Source organism: Glycine max, chromosome 8, assembly GCF_000004515.6.
Source record: "Glycine max cultivar Williams 82 chromosome 8, Glycine_max_v4.0, whole genome shotgun sequence".
In the NCBI taxonomy this organism is placed as follows: domain Eukaryota; kingdom Viridiplantae; phylum Streptophyta; class Magnoliopsida; order Fabales; family Fabaceae; genus Glycine; species Glycine max.
In genome coordinates this window covers 22,674,736-22,692,997 of record NC_038244.2, presented here as the reverse complement: position 1 = coordinate 22,692,997, position 18,262 = coordinate 22,674,736, and the positions used below count along the sequence as shown (strand labels likewise).

General features: G+C 33.1%; 1 protein-coding gene across 1 annotated transcript; it reads left to right on the top strand.

The window, feature by feature from the left end:
- Positions 1-304: 304 nt before the first annotated feature.
- Positions 305-4,430, top strand: LOC100798412 (protein NSP-INTERACTING KINASE 1). Its single transcript, XM_003531852.5, has 12 exons — positions 305-573; positions 676-834; positions 932-1,064; positions 1,205-1,276; positions 1,371-1,514; positions 1,603-1,674; positions 1,781-1,840; positions 1,952-2,049; positions 2,161-2,310; positions 2,457-2,798; positions 3,076-3,455; positions 3,825-4,430. Exons 2-12 carry the CDS (start codon positions 735-737, stop codon positions 4,143-4,145), a joined length of 1,872 nt encoding a protein of 623 aa, XP_003531900.1. The 5' UTR covers positions 305-573; positions 676-734; the 3' UTR covers positions 4,146-4,430.
- The last annotated feature ends 13,832 nt before the right edge of the window (positions 4,431-18,262 follow it).

Here is an 18,262-nt window from a genome sequence, read left to right as displayed (position 1 = left end):
TTAACTCGTGTCAAGCTTTTGCTAATTCAACAAATTAGAAAGAAAAAAAATACTCTTGTATCTGTACTACTATTGAATAAAACACGTAGGATTTTGGTTCTTTGCACCCAAAAAGGAAATAAAAGCACTACGGTGTTTTTCTTTTATTCTAAATGTGTCTACATAATATTCATTAAAAAATCTAATGATATCTCTCATGCGCCAGTACTTTTTTTTTCTTTTTTCATTTTTTTGCTTTATCTACTACTTTGCTGATGCATATATAGTTTCATGAAAACTTCTTTATGCTTTATGTGCATGTGCGTGATTAAGCAACACTCAAATTGAATTTCCCATTCTCTCCCTGCCGCACATACGCCGTTGAATTTCTTTTTACCTTCATATGGTTTATTATTCATCCCTTGTGTTGTTCTAAGATTAAGGCCATTATATATAATATTTTGTTTACAGCTTCCTGAATCAGTGACAAGCATGCTAGTTCCCTTTATGCTGTCCAAAAACATGTCATTTTCCCCCCCCTTGGTCTGACAGAAGATTTTTCGGTGAATGAGATTCTAGCATGGAAAGAAGGAAGTGAGTTTCTTTTCTTATTTTGAACACCACAGTGATGAAACAACACCCATTTGAGGACTGTTAACGTTCCATATTAACATCTTTGTTGATTTACACTTACAGTTAGAAAAGCCTCAAGTGAAGTGTACTTGCATCTTGTTCTTGGAAAATTTCAGTTGAATATGGGGACTCCAAGAGGAATAGCTCTTCTCAGTTTCACATCCTTCTTGTTTTGGAGCTCAGCGAATGCTTTGCTTTCTCCTAAGGGAGTGAACTTTGAAGGTAAGCTTGAAACTTTGTTCTTTCTTTCTACTAGTCCATAGCTTCATATCTTTTCAATATGCAAAGATTTGAATTTGATCTCTCTCTCTTAATGCAGTGCAAGCTTTAATGGGCATAAAATATTCTCTAGAGGATCCACATGGTGTTCTAGATAATTGGGATGGGGATGCAGTTGATCCATGTAGCTGGACTATGGTCACATGTTCTTCTGAAAACTTGGTCATTGGACTGTAAGTCTTCCTTCAATCTTCTAATTGAATTTGAGAAGCGATGTTTGAAGTTTGAACACTCCGCAGGTGTACCAGTTTGTGGTGCAAATTACTTCAATCTTTAGATGAAACTTGTGTTGGGTTGTGTTGTTTTGGTGCAGGGGCACTCCTAGTCAAAGTTTATCTGGTACTCTATCTCCAAGCATAGGCAACTTAACCAACCTCCAGATTGTGTAAGTAATTGCAAAGCTCTATGCAATTTAGTTTACCACTCTCAAGATGGATGCTTCTTGTTGACTAAGAGGGATGTGTTGGACTACTTTTCAGGCTTCTACAGAATAACAACATAAGTGGACCAATCCCTTCAGAGCTAGGCAAACTTCCTAAGCTTCAAACACTTGATCTCTCTAACAACTTCTTCAAAGGGGAGATTCCTCCCTCTCTTGGTCACCTGAGAAGCCTCCAATACCTGTAAGCATATATGATCCAAGATTTGGAGTGTTGAGCTGAAGCAATTTTCATTATCAATATGTGATGTCTGATGCTGAAATTGTTTCAGGAGGCTCAATAATAACAGTCTTGTTGGTGAATGCCCAGAGTCACTGGCTAACATGACCCAGCTTAATTTTCTGTAATACACATGAACTCTTCTTTTGCATAATTGTATCTTATACTTTATTTCAGTTTATATTTTTCCAGTTTTCGTATTCCTAAAGATGCTTCTGATTATAATTCAGTGATTTGTCATACAATAATCTTAGTGACCCGGTGCCTAGAATTTTAGCCAAATCATTCAGGTAATTCTCTGTCTCTCTGAGATGTATGTGCATTTCTGCTTGGCTGGAAAACAGAAAATCGGGTACTAACTGATGGATTATTCTTATTCCCATTCCTTTTTATTGTTTCAGCATTGTTGGAAACCCCCTTGTTTGTGCCACGGGAAAAGAGCCAAACTGCCATGGGATGACATTGATGCCTATGTCCATGAACTTAAACAACACTGAAGGTAAATTGGTTTCATTCATGCCTTGTGTCATTTTCCCATGTACTAGTGTACTCTGATGCATTCTTTATAGTCATTGTTTTGATGCTGACAGCACTGTCTTTGCTTCCCTAGATGCTTTACAATCTGGCAGACCAAAAACTCATAAAATGGCAATTGCCTTTGGCTTGAGTTTGGGATGTCTTTGCCTCATAGTTATTGGTTTTGGACTTGTTCTTTGGTGGAGGCACAAACACAATCAACAAGCATTCTTTGATGTTAAAGGTACTTTCTAGCTGTCAAACCTTAAAATGGGGACCAATTTCAAATATTCAAGAATGTTCATGTGCATCAAAAGTTAACAATTTCAATTCAAGTGTGGTATAGTACTGTAGTTCCTCCTATTTATGACCTATTGTTAACTGTTTCAGACCGGCATCATGAAGAAGTCTACCTTGGAAACTTGAAGAGGTTCCAATTCAGAGAACTCCAGATTGCTACTAAAAACTTCAGCAGCAAAAACATACTGGGAAAAGGTGGTTTTGGAAATGTCTACAAAGGAATTCTCCCTGATGGCACTCTTGTAGCTGTCAAGAGGCTTAAAGATGGCAATGCCATTGGTGGAGAGATTCAATTTCAGACCGAAGTTGAAATGATCAGCCTGGCAGTGCACCGAAACCTCCTCAGACTGTATGGATTTTGCATGACACCATCGGAAAGGCTTTTGGTTTATCCATACATGTCCAATGGCAGTGTCGCTTCCCGTCTCAAGGGTAAGATCAGTTTTAAAGTTTCAAACTCAAATTTAGACTACCTGATTTAGTGTTATTTTGGAAAACATATTCTGTTTTTACTTTTCATTTTATCTTACTACACGAGATCAGCTACATGGATTCAAAGATATATTTTCACTTTCCATAAAGAATATCGAAAATGTGACATTTTTTTAATACTATTTGTGAAAACGAGAAATAAAAAATAGAATATATTTTCTGAAGCCAAATTGCACCTAAGGTGATTTGACTCTAATACCAATTTGGGGATTGTCAGGGAAGCCAGTGCTGGACTGGGGCACAAGGAAGCACATTGCTTTAGGAGCAGGAAGAGGACTACTTTACCTTCATGAGCAGTGTGATCCAAAGATAATCCATAGGGATGTGAAAGCTGCCAACATATTGCTTGATGACTATTATGAAGCTGTAGTTGGAGATTTTGGGTTGGCAAAGCTTTTGGATCACCAAGATTCACATGTCACTACTGCAGTGAGGGGCACTGTTGGCCATATTGCACCAGAATACCTATCCACAGGACAATCCTCTGAGAAGACTGATGTCTTTGGATTTGGCATTCTCCTCCTTGAATTGATCACAGGCCAAAGGGCTCTAGAGTTTGGAAAATCAGCTAACAACAAAGGAGCCATGCTTGATTGGGTGAGTTTCTTTCCCTTTATTATGGGGATGAAAACAATAAAATGGATATATTTTGGAAACCAAAAATATATTTAAGTCATTTTTGTAATGGAGTCATTGGAGTTACTATATGGCTCCTTAAAATCTCCAGAAGAATAACTATTTGTGGCGGTTTTATAAAATCTAGGGACCCAGTTACAAAATATTTTCAAATACTCTCACTGCTTACTCTGCATCTTTAAAGAACTTAAACAACTAATTATGTTTCTCTCAATGTTTAAAAAATAATAATTTTATAAACAAATGTATTTTAAATATATTTATTAAAATTAATTCCCCCTTCCCTCAAACCAAAAGTCACCAAGTCCTCACATTGTTGACATTATTCAGGTAAAGAAAATTCATCAGGAGAAAAAGCTAGAAATGCTAGTAGACAAAGATCTCAAGAGCAACTATGACAGGATTGAGTTTGAGGAAATGGTTCAAGTGGCTCTATTGTGTACTCAATATCTTCCCGGTCATAGGCCTAAAATGTCGGAAGTGGTACGCATGCTTGAAGGTGATGGACTAGCAGAAAGATGGGAAGCTTCTCAAAGAGTTGACACAACAAAGTGCAAACCACAAGAGTCCTCTTCATCAGATAGGTATTCTGATCTCACTGATGACTCTTTGTTGTTAGTCCAAGCCATGGAGCTCTCAGGACCCAGGTGAATTAATTGTCTAGTGGTACATTTTTATATTTTTGTTTTAAAGGTTTTTAAAAGAAAGCATATGAAATTCAACAGCATATGCATGATAGTTGAATCTTTGTTACAAATCCCTTGAAGATGATTATAATGTTGTATGATAGAGATCTACCAAAGCTGAAAAAAAAAAGGTTTGGGTAATGTTTAATTTCAAATGTACAGAATCTGATTCGTTGAATGTTAATTTTGTAATGCAAATTTTGTAATATTATTAAAAATGAATGAAGCCTGTATTGGTTTTGCAGTGAAACATCCTGTGATTGTGTGAACATTGATCTCAACTTGCCTTATTTTGTTTTTTCTCTCCTTACATCTATAAGCACTACAAAAAATTTGTTACTGTTATTTGTCTTTTTTTCCATTTCCCCCTTACTTCAATTTGTAACTTTAATTGATTAGTTATTTTAAATGTAAATAGTAATAGAGCAAGCATATAATTGTCCAGACACGCTAGGCTGACTGTCAGAATTGAATCAACTATATATACCGCGTAAAAATAGAGCAATCATGACTAAAATGTTCATTATTACTTCCTTGGATTATGTTTTGGATACATATTTACTTACTACCTTGGACTTGGATTACAATAAGGTCAAAGTTTCTTATAATTTTGGAAGACATGGTCAAAGCATCAATGAGTTAAAAGAGTATTTTTTTTATTTTTTTTTTACAAAACTAGCATATAAGTTAGTTAAAAGTTAGAAGTTAGAACTAGTTAATAAATTCATTCATTCATTAATTGAATTAAAAGTATTTAATAAAAATAATTATTAAATTAGTTGATACAGAATGACATAAAAATAATAATAAAATATTGAAAATAAAAAAGGGACAAATAATTAGGGGTTTGTAAGCTCAAATACCCGTGAAGTTACATTTTAAAGAATGCTAAATAAATATTACAAGCTAATAAAATAAGTTGTTTTTACCAAATATGCCTAATTTGATCAAATACCCGTGAAGTTACATTTTAAAGAATGCTACCTAAATATTACAAGCTCATAAAATAAGTTGTTTTACCAAATAGGCCTAATTTGATCTAACAAGTTTTAAGTTAGACAAATAAGCTAAATAGTGGCTTTAAAATCTTACCAAACACACTAAGAAAACCACTTATTTTCAGTAGGAACATGATAATTCGATGCCCATATGAACTACTCCATTCCAATTTGTGAACCCTTCAACAGATTAGAATGTCCCTGTATAAAGCAAACTAGCTTTTCTCTATTAGTTTTTTTTTTTTTTTTGTTACACTTTCTCTATTATTAGTTAGAACATATCCGAGATATACGTCTAAGCAATTATTATTCTATTTAATTCATTCCCACCATAGTCGATCAATTTTGGCTAATGCGAATTAAAGGCCCCAAATGGAAATGATACGAAGGTTTGAGTAAAGTGAACAAACCGAGAGTCTTGCCTCAAAATTTACAATGTTACTTATGATGTTGAATTCAAACGACATTAACAATAATTACACACGATCATAAATTCATAGTCCATGTTTATGAAGATGTATGTGATCCACTTAAGTGGTCCCATGGTAAGGTGCAAACGGTCCTTATCTGTTTGGTAGCTGATCCATTTAGGTTTGTCCCATGGGAAGGTGCAATGGTCCTTCTATTAATGACCAAACATCTTTTCTTAAGTGGTCATTTTTTTTCATATAAAGCCTGGGATAAGTAGTATACCACGTTACATAACAAGAATACAAGATTAGGTAGGAGGTAAGTTCGATTTCTCGTAGTTAACCCCACACCTGTTTTCTCATTTCCCTAACCAACACCACCCATAAAATATTCATTCTTTTATTATAGCTCAAGTTATTCTATGTTTAAGAAGAGAATGGGAAACAATATTAACATTGTCACGAGGTATTTAACCTAGCTGAACAGGTCTTATTAACTTTGATCTATATTTTGAATATAATACTACGGTTTAACCTATTTATTTGGAATAGCTTTTTTTTTACTTGATCTAAAAGTTTATATAAAGGTTTACTATACAATAGTCTTTAAATAAATATATAAACATATATTTAATGAGCGCTTAATTCTTTATATAAGTTGATAGGTTAACAAGTATATAATTTTAAGATATTAACTAAAAATTCAATAATAACAATGATAATTAGTATATTTATTAAAGCAGGCAAACCCATTAAATTTTGAAGGACTTTAAATGGCATAAAATCAAGTAATTTTTAGTTAAATAACCTTTATTTGTCTCCTTTAATAAGTGAAATGAAATAGATTAAGCATATGTTTTTATTGTTGTTGGAATTGCGTCAACACAATATCCGATGCTTCTTCACTATAGAAGTATCAAACGCAATATTTTTGGAAATGTAGGTTGAAATAGCCTAAACAACAATTCAAACATGCGTTAAATCAAGCACAAGTAGATTTGGACTACGTGCACGTGTTTCAATTGGCTATCAAACTTATTTGTGCATACCCTTTTACTTTACTTTTCAGGAATCATTTGTTATTTGTCAATCCTCCAATGTAGGTTGTGATGGATACATGTTAGTACTAGAGTAATACCTTTAGCCTAGCTAGTACATAACTGCATATGTTTAGATTTTTTTTTTTTCTTCAAAAGCTCTATTAACATGATATTGATTATAGTTAATTTAAATATAACATAATTTAATCCAAACGCACACATTTATTTGTGACTTAGGTAATTAATAGCTCTTCTTTACCGATGGGAACAACCATAAGAACAGTAGAACACCAACCAGGCAGGCAACCACCATCTTTGATGCTCATATGAACCAAAATCATCAACTTTGGTATGGGATATATATTATCTATGCACTTAATTAACTATTCTTTTAGGGATTAAATAATGAATCATAATAACAGACTTAACGCAACATTTTGACTAGTTTTGCATTCAATAGTCAAATACTGTTAGGAAAAATATGGACGTACACCTCGTTTTTTAGGGTGTATGTATAGAAAAAACGAGAGTAGAAAATATATAACAATTTACAAGAGCAAAGCTGTGTTGTACGTTCTGGCTGATGATATTTGCTCAGCCCCTTAAACAAAACTTGTGATTCCTGGATTCCTTTTGAATAGAAAAGTGAAGATGTTCAATCATATATATCAGTAATTAGATGACAGATCAATAGTAAAAAAATTGTTGTTGTCAAGATTTGGGAGAAGGAAGAGAAAAACAACTTTCAAATGGTTCGGTGGAAGAGGAAGTTTGATCCAGCAGATAAAACAATTATTCAGGTCAGAGGATTTGAAATTGGTTAGCATATGCATATTGTTACGGGGAACAAAACGCATTAAATGGTGATGGAGAACACTCAGAAGAAAGGAGAAGGAATGGGTAAGTATTCTAGCTACTTCAAGTCATTCAGACTTAGGCTTTCCATCAAAGAAGGAAGCTGATGGCAAATATAAAGACAAGAGGAACAAAAAAGATTGGGAGAAGACAGTGGAGGAGTGGTGCAGATGTCAGAACTGCAGGAAAATAAGGAGACAAATTCGGATGAGGCTAGCTGCACAAGGATGATCAATTGCAGCAATGACGTGGCCGAAAATGGAAACAGACAAATTGTACTGCACTAATCTTCTTTCTTCTTCAGACCATTCTTCTCTAGGTTTCTCTATTGTTGTATTTCCAGCCACCATGGTGGGTACATAAGGTCCAACTTCTATGACTTTCCAAATGTTTAAGTCTATTGCCTCAATGAAAATTTGCATTCGGGTTTTCCAGTAGTGGTAACCCTCTCCATTAAAAATAGGAGGCCTATTTATTGAATTTCCTTCTGGGAATAAGAAGTTTGATGAGACCATTATTCTTGAAGCTTCTAAACTATTTCTCAATTAAAAATTCTACTTTTAATTTAACCCAACAACCCAAGATTCCTTTTAAACAAGAACTCCTAGATAATAATGCAAATTAATCTTACTAAATAAAAATAATAAGCAATAAACAGTAAAGGAGTTTAAGGGAAGAGAAAATGCGAACTCAGATTTATACTGGTTCAGTCACACCCTTGTGCCTACGTCCAGTCCCCAAGCAATCCGCTTAAGAGTTCCACTATCTTGCAAAATCCCTTTACAAGATCTGAACCACACAAGGACAACCCTTCCTTTGTATTCAGATTTCTTTACAACAAGAGACCCACGGTCTCTTAATCCCTTTTTAGAAATAGAAAGAAGAGAAGAAGAAATTTCTCTTGAAAGAGATAGATTGAACAATTTGAGCACTCAATTAATTCCTTATTGAATTGCAAGTGTATTGGCCAAGGAATTCTTAAGAGGATAAAATGATTTTGCTTTTTGAGAGGATAAGACTTTTTGTTCTGAAAAACTCTAAGCAAATTCGTGTTCCAAGTCACATATAAATAGACCTTTGATGATAATGTAAAAACCATTTGAAAAGTTGTGAACCTTGGAAATAATTTTCTGAAAATCTCCTCTGGTAATCGATTACAAGACTTGTGTAATCGATTACAGGCTTTAAAATTTGAATCAAAACATTCAGTAACTGTTGGTAATCGATTATCATCCATGTGTAATCGATTACACAGTGTAAAGTTTGAATTCAAATTTCTAATAGTTGTTATAAGTCATTTTGGCCACTGGTAATCGATTACATCCTCTGGTAATAGATTTCCAGAGAGTAAATCTCTTGAAAAAGATATTTTTGCTTAAATTTCTTGGTCAAACCTTTTGTAGTTTCAATTTGGAATTCCCTTCCTAAAAACACTAGAGATCTTCTTGATGTTGTATCTTGTATTCTTGAATTTTTGTCTTGAATTAAACTTGAGAAGCGCATTTTCATAAGGCATCAAAACATCACGATCATGTGGCATCATCAAAACATCAAAGGCAAAGTCTCTGCTTCTACATAACCACCTTAAGATACTCCACATACTCCAACCTAACTTGAAACACACTAAAGCATTAATCACCGAAAGCACTACAAGAGCTAACCCAGGGTGGGAGATCCTGACCATGCATCCCATGAACACACAGGGGCATCGGTTTTGTCAAGACATGACCAAGTACATGTAGAGGCCTCGACAAGTACTAAGGTAGTCATCAAAGCATCCTCACACTTTGCCCGAATTAAAGGTAAAAAGAACTAAAATCTATCTCACTAATCATACAACTATCATCATTAATCCTTTAGGTCATCTACCTTACACAAGAACACCCACTATCAAACCCTTGTATGCTCAGCAAAGCAACACCCTACTAATGACCTTACATTCTCTTAAGATTTCATACTAAGCCTCCTAACTACTCATCGTAAATTTCCCAACTACTCTATATTCTTAAACAACTCTATACCATACATCTCCCAGGAACAACAATTACAAGTTTCTATGGGTACTACACCTACAAGATTCTCAATCTCACACTTAGGTGGTAAACTAAGCACATCCTCAAGGAACTCAAGTATTAGAACCCTACATTTTCCTTTTAACACCTCGCGCATTACGCTACAATTTAACACCTCGGATTCCTAACTTGGAACCCTACATTTTCCTTTTAACACCTCTGGCATAAACATTTTTCTCTAGGTAAACACCACTTGGGCTATTGTATAATTCATAACTCACAACACAAGTAATATCTCCTCAAGTATTAACTACACACTTATTCACAACCAAATTCCATGTCCACAATTTTAATATATCACAACGTCACAATCCACCATCACATGCCTACGTGTATCTCACAAATCAACACTATTCAATGTATCCGTTACACACAATTTCAATCACAATTTTATGATCTCAATATACCAATTTATGATGCTAATCTAGTAAATCTTGTCCAAAATGCAAACAAATTATACGAAAATGCTTCTCACAACATGGGGAATAAAACCCCTCACACAATTTCATATAATCATATAGGAAGAATTACAATACAATAAACATCCCAAAGTAAGCCCCAATTTGATCCTTTAAGGATCCCTACACATGTTCATTCTAACTCCAATTACGATAAACTCATCCTTTACCTCTAAGCGGGCTCACGTGTGTAGTCCAGCAGCGATAATAGCATCTTTAGAGGTTCCTTAAGATTCTTCAAGTTTTTTCTCTGGTTGCTCTGCTAAGGTTTCCAAGTGTTGGAAAGAAGGAAAAGAAATTGGAGCCTCCATTTCATTGTTTCTGTGAGAGGGACGTTTCTCGCATTCTAGACTTTATTTTGCTAATCCCAACGGTATGAATGTGTGAGAATGAGTTCCGAACCTGGTATTCAAATTTCAGTATGACCCAACGGTAGACGAGTCTAGGATCATAATTTTACTAGGATAGGTTTAGGTGTATGCGGGGAAAAAAGAGCTACATGCAAGGGACATATCTCTCACCACAAATATTATTCCATAAATCCCAACAGTGCAGATGTGTGCAAATGAGTTTCATACCTGGTGTTCAAATTTCACAACGATACAAGGGTTAACAAGTCCGGGATTGTAGATTTACTGGGATAGGTTTGAGTGTACGCGAGAAAAAGAGAGGGTTTTGGGAGATGGAGAAGGAAAAACGAATTTGAGAGGAAGAGAGAGCGTAAAGACGTATCGTAAGTGTAAAAACTGACCTAATATCTCTATTTATAGTTAGGATACTCTCAGCCTATCATTTACTCTATTTTTCTCTATTTTATTATTTTATGAAAAGAAATTATATTTTACTCTCTATCAAATGAATAAATAAAATACCTTTTTTATTTTCTAAGAACATATATTTATTTTATTTACCTTAAAACCATTATTGTAATTAATAAAACTATTTCTCCTTATTTATTTAATTACAAAAATCTCATTATTTTCCTAAAACTCTATTTATTTTTAAATAAAATCATTTTTAATTTATTTTATGAAAAATGGGGTGTTACATCTACTGAATAACGCCTATGTAATGATCATTGTAACTTGTTACATAATAGTGGGTAATGAATTGTGAGTGTGAGATATTGTGCTATACTAGATATGTGTTGTTCTGAACACATAATTAATATGAAAGTGTGGAATGTGATTTGTGATTAAATCCTTGGGGACAAGTGATGTTATGTAATATGAGATTGTTCTTGAGGCCAAAGCTAAAAAGAAAGAATGTTTTGTCTTTAAAGTTATTTTGAGAAGGCTTATGATTTGGTGAGATGGGACTTCCTTGCTTACATGTTATATAGGTAGAAATTTTGCTCTAAATGGATCCAATGGATTTGGGGTTGTTTAAAATCGACATTTATTTTCATTCTTGTAAATGAAAGCTTGACGGAAGAATTTGTGGCAAAGAAAAGGCTAAGACAAGGGAATCCCTTGGCACCATTTCTCTTCTTGGTGGTGGCGGAGGGTTTAAGTGGTTTGGTTAGAGAAGCAGAAGATAAAAAGTTGCTTAAGGGGGTCCAAGTGGGAAATAGGAATATGAGGGTTACATTGCTTCAATATGCGGATGATACTATTTTTGTTTTAGAAAGAATGTTAGTGACTCTCTCATGGTGAAGACAATACTAAGATGCTTTGAGTTGACATCTAGCCTTCAAGTCAATTTCCATAAAAGTAGCTTAGTAGGTATTCATGTGGAGCAAAGGGAACTAAATATTTGTGCGAGTTTACTCAATTGTGCTATTATGAGAATTCCTTTTATTTACTTGGGCCTACTTGTGGGAGTGGATGCGAGGAAGATGTCAACATGGCAACTTATTGTTGACAAGATGCACAAGTTGACACCATGGCGTAAGAGACACCTATTTTTTGGAGGGAGAGTTTGTCTTGTCAAATCGGTTTTGTCCTTTATACCCTTGTACTATTTATCTATTTTTAAGATTCCAAAGAAAATGCTTACTTTGCTTAATGCAATCCAAAGAAACCTTTTATGGGGAGCTAGAGGGAGGAAAAGAGGGTGTCTTAGGTCAAATGGGAATTGGAATGTTCACTAAAGGAGAAAGGAGGATTGGATATAAAAAATTTAAATATTTTTAATAGGGCTTTGGTAGGGAAGTAGATGTGGAGGCTTGTGAGTGAGAAGGGGGGCTTATGGAGGGAGGTATTTTTGGTGGCAACTACTTGGGGCACCTAACATTTTTGCTGGGACACTCAACAGTTTTTAAAAATGCTGAAATAGGTATTTTTGGTTATAAATAGCAAGTTTCATTTTTCATTTTTGCAGCGCCTTTTTTTTCCTACAAAATCTCACTCTGTTAGTGTAAGTTGTTCCCATTAGCCTCTTTTTCCGAGCATTTTTTTTTATCTCCGATGGTGTACGTGCATTGTTGATGAGAATACGGTGAAGTTGGGTGGTCATTCACCACCGAAGAAGAAGAGGTACGTAAAAATTTTTTAGAAACATACGGATTGAAAATCCGTATGAGCCAACAATCCGTATGGTTCATACAAATCAGCAATCCGTATGAACCATACGGATTACTAATCTGTATGGGTTTATTTCTAGAAAAATGAGATTTTTTTCGCCATTGATTCAGTTCAAACAACACCAAAGCAACACATTCATTCAATACAAGGAAGCAATACATTGATTCAATACATTCTTACAACCAAAACAATGAATCAAGCAAAACAGAAAACAAAGGATAACTTACTTGGAAGAAGATGAACCCAACAAGAAGAAGCAGCAATGAAAAACATGTATGGAAGCAACCAACAACAAGCAGTAGCGAAGAAGACGAACCAGGAAGAAGAAGAAGAAGAATAGAGAAGAAATGTGCGTGAGAAGAATAAAGAATAAGCAATGTGCGTGAGAAGCAGAGGAACAAGAAGCAGAGAAGCAAAGGACAAAGAAGAAGTAGAGGCAGCGCGAGAGAAGAAGTGACTCATACGGACGAGTCACTGTTCCTTTTTATATTAAACGGGTGAAGAGCATTTTAGCTTTTTCACCTAGGTTGTTGGGTGTCCCAGCAAAAATGTTAGGTGCCCAAATCAACACTCTCATTTTGCACATGAATAACCCGTTTAAAAAATGGGCCATTTTTCTTGAATTTTTACCCATGTCAGTTAGGCTTGACAAATGAAAGAACCCATAAACAAAATCATTAAGTTTTATTGAGTATGAGTGGGTATTTGGAACCCGATTATAACGGATATAAGTTAAAAATAATTAATTTATTTATTATGGTAAAAAAGGTATTGAAAAATTTGATTCATTTATTACTCATTAATAAGATTCATATCTAATTTATTGGCTATCCATTTTATAGAAAGATATTCAACTGATCCATTTAAAGTACATGTATTCTATTTTTTGAAAAAAAAATATCTCATAAAATAAAGTTCAATACCTGTAAGCAATCATTATAGAGTTCTAGATTTGTCTTTTAAAGACCTACATTCAGTTTTTTTTTTTTAGGAAGATCTACACTCAGAATATTGAACCACTTGATGTAATGAATTATAAAAATATGTTGGACAATTTATTATTACTAAAATAAAAAATAAATCTGTCAGGGTCTCACAATCAAATTTAAAATCACTCAACAAGTGATTGATATGAGTGATATTAGACTCGATTTTTTCAGTAATATTTCAGATTTAAATTTTATGGGTAAAAAAAGTAATTGAAAAAAAAATCTTCTAAAAGTGATAAGTCAAATTTTCCCATGAAAATTATTTATCACTAAAATCGATGTATATTTTGTATCAATAATATAATTAAAAAAATTAAAATCACCTAATCATCCATTGAAGTCGCTATTTGTTTTTTTTTCCTCGAAAAGCGACTCACCTTGAATGTTGCCTTATGTTTCAAGAAATATACTTACAGAAGAAGAAATATACCATAATCAGCAACAAAATTGGTGAATAATTCTTTTGTTTTTAGTATGTGATTTTCTTTCCCCCCCTCAATTTGTGGGGTTGGGGGCATTCATATTTATGCGACCCGGGGGAGGTAGATAATGACCAGCCATAATCTCATTTAACAGCTACCAAATTTATTTATCATATTCAGTGATTAAAATTTGACCCCCTCTATCTCTAACTAGTGGGAATGGTTGGCATGTTAGTATGTGTGGCTCTCATTTCATGTGGGATAACATAAAAAAGGAGTACGTTCAATTGATAATAACCAAGTTAGTCTAGCAAAGCAAATCTAGCTGCAAACGATGTCCATTAGTGTGATCTCCACAATCTTTCCACGTTTCATAACATTTCCTCAGTTTTGAGCCACATGTTTTGTCCACACAGTCACAGCTATTCCTGTCAAAAGGGTCATTGTAATTTCGTGTCACGTCGATCTACACAGTGACCGTGCTGTGCATATCTTTATTGTCGCCAATCCCTGAAAAAATTTGTCAGTGCTTATCTTAATTAATTGCATTCCTCTCAAAGTGCAGTGCAGGCCTTCTAAGATTTTGACTCATTTTCATGAAGAAGGATGGACCCATCACATGCATGTATATGGGTCACAATATTTTCACATTGAAATTCAGTGAAAATACTCTCTTCAAGTTTATAATATTTTCGTTGTACGTAGTAATGCATATGCATGATTATCACGTTGAAAATAAATTAAGTAACACAAATAATCCAAGGCTTTAATATTGCTCAAGTGCTAGTGCCAGACAATGCAAACAGAACCTCATAATAAATACATAATTGGAATTTGGAAATAATATATATGTATTTTCCAGATATAAAAGGCATTTAGCCACATAGTGTGGACTTACAATTATCATTAGCCACCAGATATTATCAAATACTAAATATTAAAATAAATATTTAAGCATCTAAATAAGAAACCATTATAATAAAAGATTCCTTTAGTGTCAATAGGAACCGCGTACATGCTCTATCTAAAGTCCAAGATGCTATGACATGAGATGCTGATCCCAATAGTCATTCATATTTGTTGTTTAGGATTTTTTTTATATAGAATAAAATATTTTACTATGATTGCCGTTGTTTGTATTTTATCAAAAATAGTAATAAAGATCTCGATCGAGTTTAAGTATTACTAGCAGTAGCAGACATCGATTAAACCCTTAGAATCACCAATACGTACTTCAAATTAACTGTTGTCTATAGAGCGAGGTCCGAAATTATTGAATACTTTTAGATACTTTAAAGTAAAATATCAAAATATTATTAATATACTAATTTATATAATATAAACATTTTATTCTAATTTATGGTTTATTTTTCTGTATGCACACATACATATGCCCTCGGACAAACTTCGTTGTATATATTACAAAAACTATCATATAATAATTTTAGTATTAAATTAGTCCCCATTAATATATCTTCATTTAACAAAAAATATTTGACAGTATAAGCATTGTAAGTATAATTAAAAATATATAATTCAATAGTATAAATTGTTAATATATAATATTCGTGCAAAATATTAATATACTCCGTTAGTGTAGATTTATAGTTTATACTAATAATTTAACTCTTGTTAAATATAAGTTACATAATATCTTTTTACTTTGATACGTTACATTTTTAGTAATTTTTTAAGTTTACAATATTCTTATATCAGCATCACATCCATGTATTAAGTTTTTATCTTGGCTTTCTTTGTCAAAATTAAACGACGCGTGAGACTGACCTTCGAAAATCTTTTCCTTTAACAGGTTTAATTTGACAAATTACAACATTAATAAAGTTCCCATGTAACTCTATCGATTTGGTGCCAATGTGGTCCTCAGAATCATGATGCTCTAGACTCTAATCTTCCAACAAAATCCAAAGATTTACAGTTGATCTACTGGAGACAACATTTTTTGTAAGTAGGAAAGTAAGGGGAATTTAGGAACTAGCCTTCTCCTATATACTTTTAAATTTTTATATAGTGAAATACTCCTTCATTCGAATTTTACTTATACATACGTACATGCTATATTTGAACTTACAAATGAAATTAATTAATCACATTTGTTCGTAATACTTATTATATATAATCACTTTGAATTACCAATCGATATTAGTTTAGATCGAATTTCTAGTCTAACTTACCAAACGTCGTAGCATACTTGCTTGTGATCTTTGCAAACAAAATGAGTCTGTAGTCAACAACAAAAGAGAAAGGGAAGCAAAAAGGATACAAAGAAATTTTAGTAAAAAAAACAAACATAGAAAATGAGTATTACTTCTCTATATACATGAATCTCTTTGGAGAGTCTATCATGATTGAACTTTGAAGGCAAAGAAAATTTGAATTAGCCCCCCTCTCCCCCACAAAGTAAATATTCGAGTGTGATTGGGATCACTAGGGAAAGTTACGTCCATTTTTATTTTTTGTTGGAGCAGCAATTGACGAAAAACAAAACCTCTTTAGTGACCCACAAGCCATGTGAGGAGAATAGATAAGGGTCAGCGTCCTAGCCAGGACCATCAACCCTTTGTGGTGTACCTGTATCCTAATCTAATGGCTTCCTACGTGGCACCTTAATACTCGATATTATAATTTTCCCTAAATATTTCTGATTCATGCATCTCTTATATATATATATATGCTGTTGTGGTCGATGCATTTAGTTGGCTACACGTCATCATAGACTCTGACATGTGACAACTACGGTAAATAAGGTTGAAACATGTCAGCATTGGGGACGCTGACGTGTTGTACTGTGCTCAAGTTCGAGTGAGACCTTGTTCTGTGTTAGATACGCTGTGTTTGCAGTTTACTATTTACTCCCAGATATTTACGGCAAATTGCTACCATTAGTTTTCTTCTTTTGTCACTTTTTTCAACTTAAACCAAGTTGCACTTTATCAAAGAGATTACATCCACTAACATAAAGTAACTGAGGTTTATGTTTTTATGGTGTGAGTGTGACATGTTTTAAATTTTAACAAACTATTTTTTTTATGAAACTTATTAATAAATTTCTTAAAAGCATTGATTAAGAAAATAATAAATTAAAAATAGTATTAAAAGCATTGTGCGATCCATATGTAGTTAGGGATGTTAAAACGGATTAAATCAAGCAAGTAAACTCATTTAACACGCAAAAGGAAGTTGGGTTGGGTGGTTCAAGCCTTTTAACTCACATAATTTGCCAACTTAATGGGTTAAGGGACAAGTTAGAATGGGTTGAGATGAACGGCCAAATTAAGTTTGTTTTTCCTTTTTCTTTCTTGTATGCTTTGATGAATTTCTTGGTTAAATTGATTTTATTAGACACAATTTTTAATTTGTGAACTATTATGAATTTTGTTATTTTATTATTTTATTATTTTGCTCTATCTTTATTTAACATGTGATGATAACTTCTAAAAAAAAAATATTTATGCCCAGACAATTTGGTAAGATAATATTTTTGTGATTGTGACATTATAATTAAACTGTTTATATTCATTTATTTATTTGGTAAGTGAACTTCTGATCATGAATCATTCATTATTATATTTTTGCAATTCTTATTTTTTGTAATTTTTCACAGATCAATTCAACTTGTAATCCCACAAAAAATAATTTGAGTAAAGATTTTTAACCCAATATTATTCAACCTAGCCCAATTCTTTGGTAAAGGCGAGTTAGGTTGACCATTAATTGAAATTCTTACATGTAGCAAATTGACTCCATCGACTGAGATACATACAACTTTTTATTGTTTATATATTTATCCTTTATAATGCACAAGTTAAAACACTACATATAATTCTATTTTGAAATTTAAAATACACAATTTGAAGAGTGAGTCACTCTCTCCACTTTCTCATCTGGATGTGTGTTTTATATATTATTCCCATGACCAACAAAAAAAAATCTCTAAAAACTATCTTAAACTACTCTCATTTTTTTATCTTTATATTTGATTTTTTAACTGTCTCTCTTTTAATTTACCCTCTTTTATCTATGCCTTTAAATTGAATTTATATAGTTTATTTTTAAAAAACTATTAATAATTAAAAATAACCTTATATCACAATTTAAATTGTTGATTATAAATTTAAAATACAATTTATAAATTCAAACATATTTATTATTGCCCACACAAGTTAAAATTATATAAAATAAAGATTTGTTTTATATAATAACAAGTTAAAATACTAATTAGAAACAAATTATTTTACAAGAGTAGGCTCTTACAAATTTATTATTGCCCACACATTGTCTCCACCGATAACCAA

Excerpts from the sequence above, each read along its gene's own strand:
- LOC100798412 (XM_003531852.5), top strand. The coding sequence starts at position 735 with ATGGGGACTCCAAGAGGAATAGCTCTTCTCAGTTTCACATCCTTCTTG. Across the intron at positions 1,277-1,370 it reads TTAACCAACCTCCAGATTGT|GCTTCTACAGAATAACAACA; the intron begins GTAAGTAATTGC and ends ACTACTTTTCAG. Across the intron at positions 3,456-3,824 it reads AAGGAGCCATGCTTGATTGG|GTAAAGAAAATTCATCAGGA; the intron begins GTGAGTTTCTTT and ends GACATTATTCAG.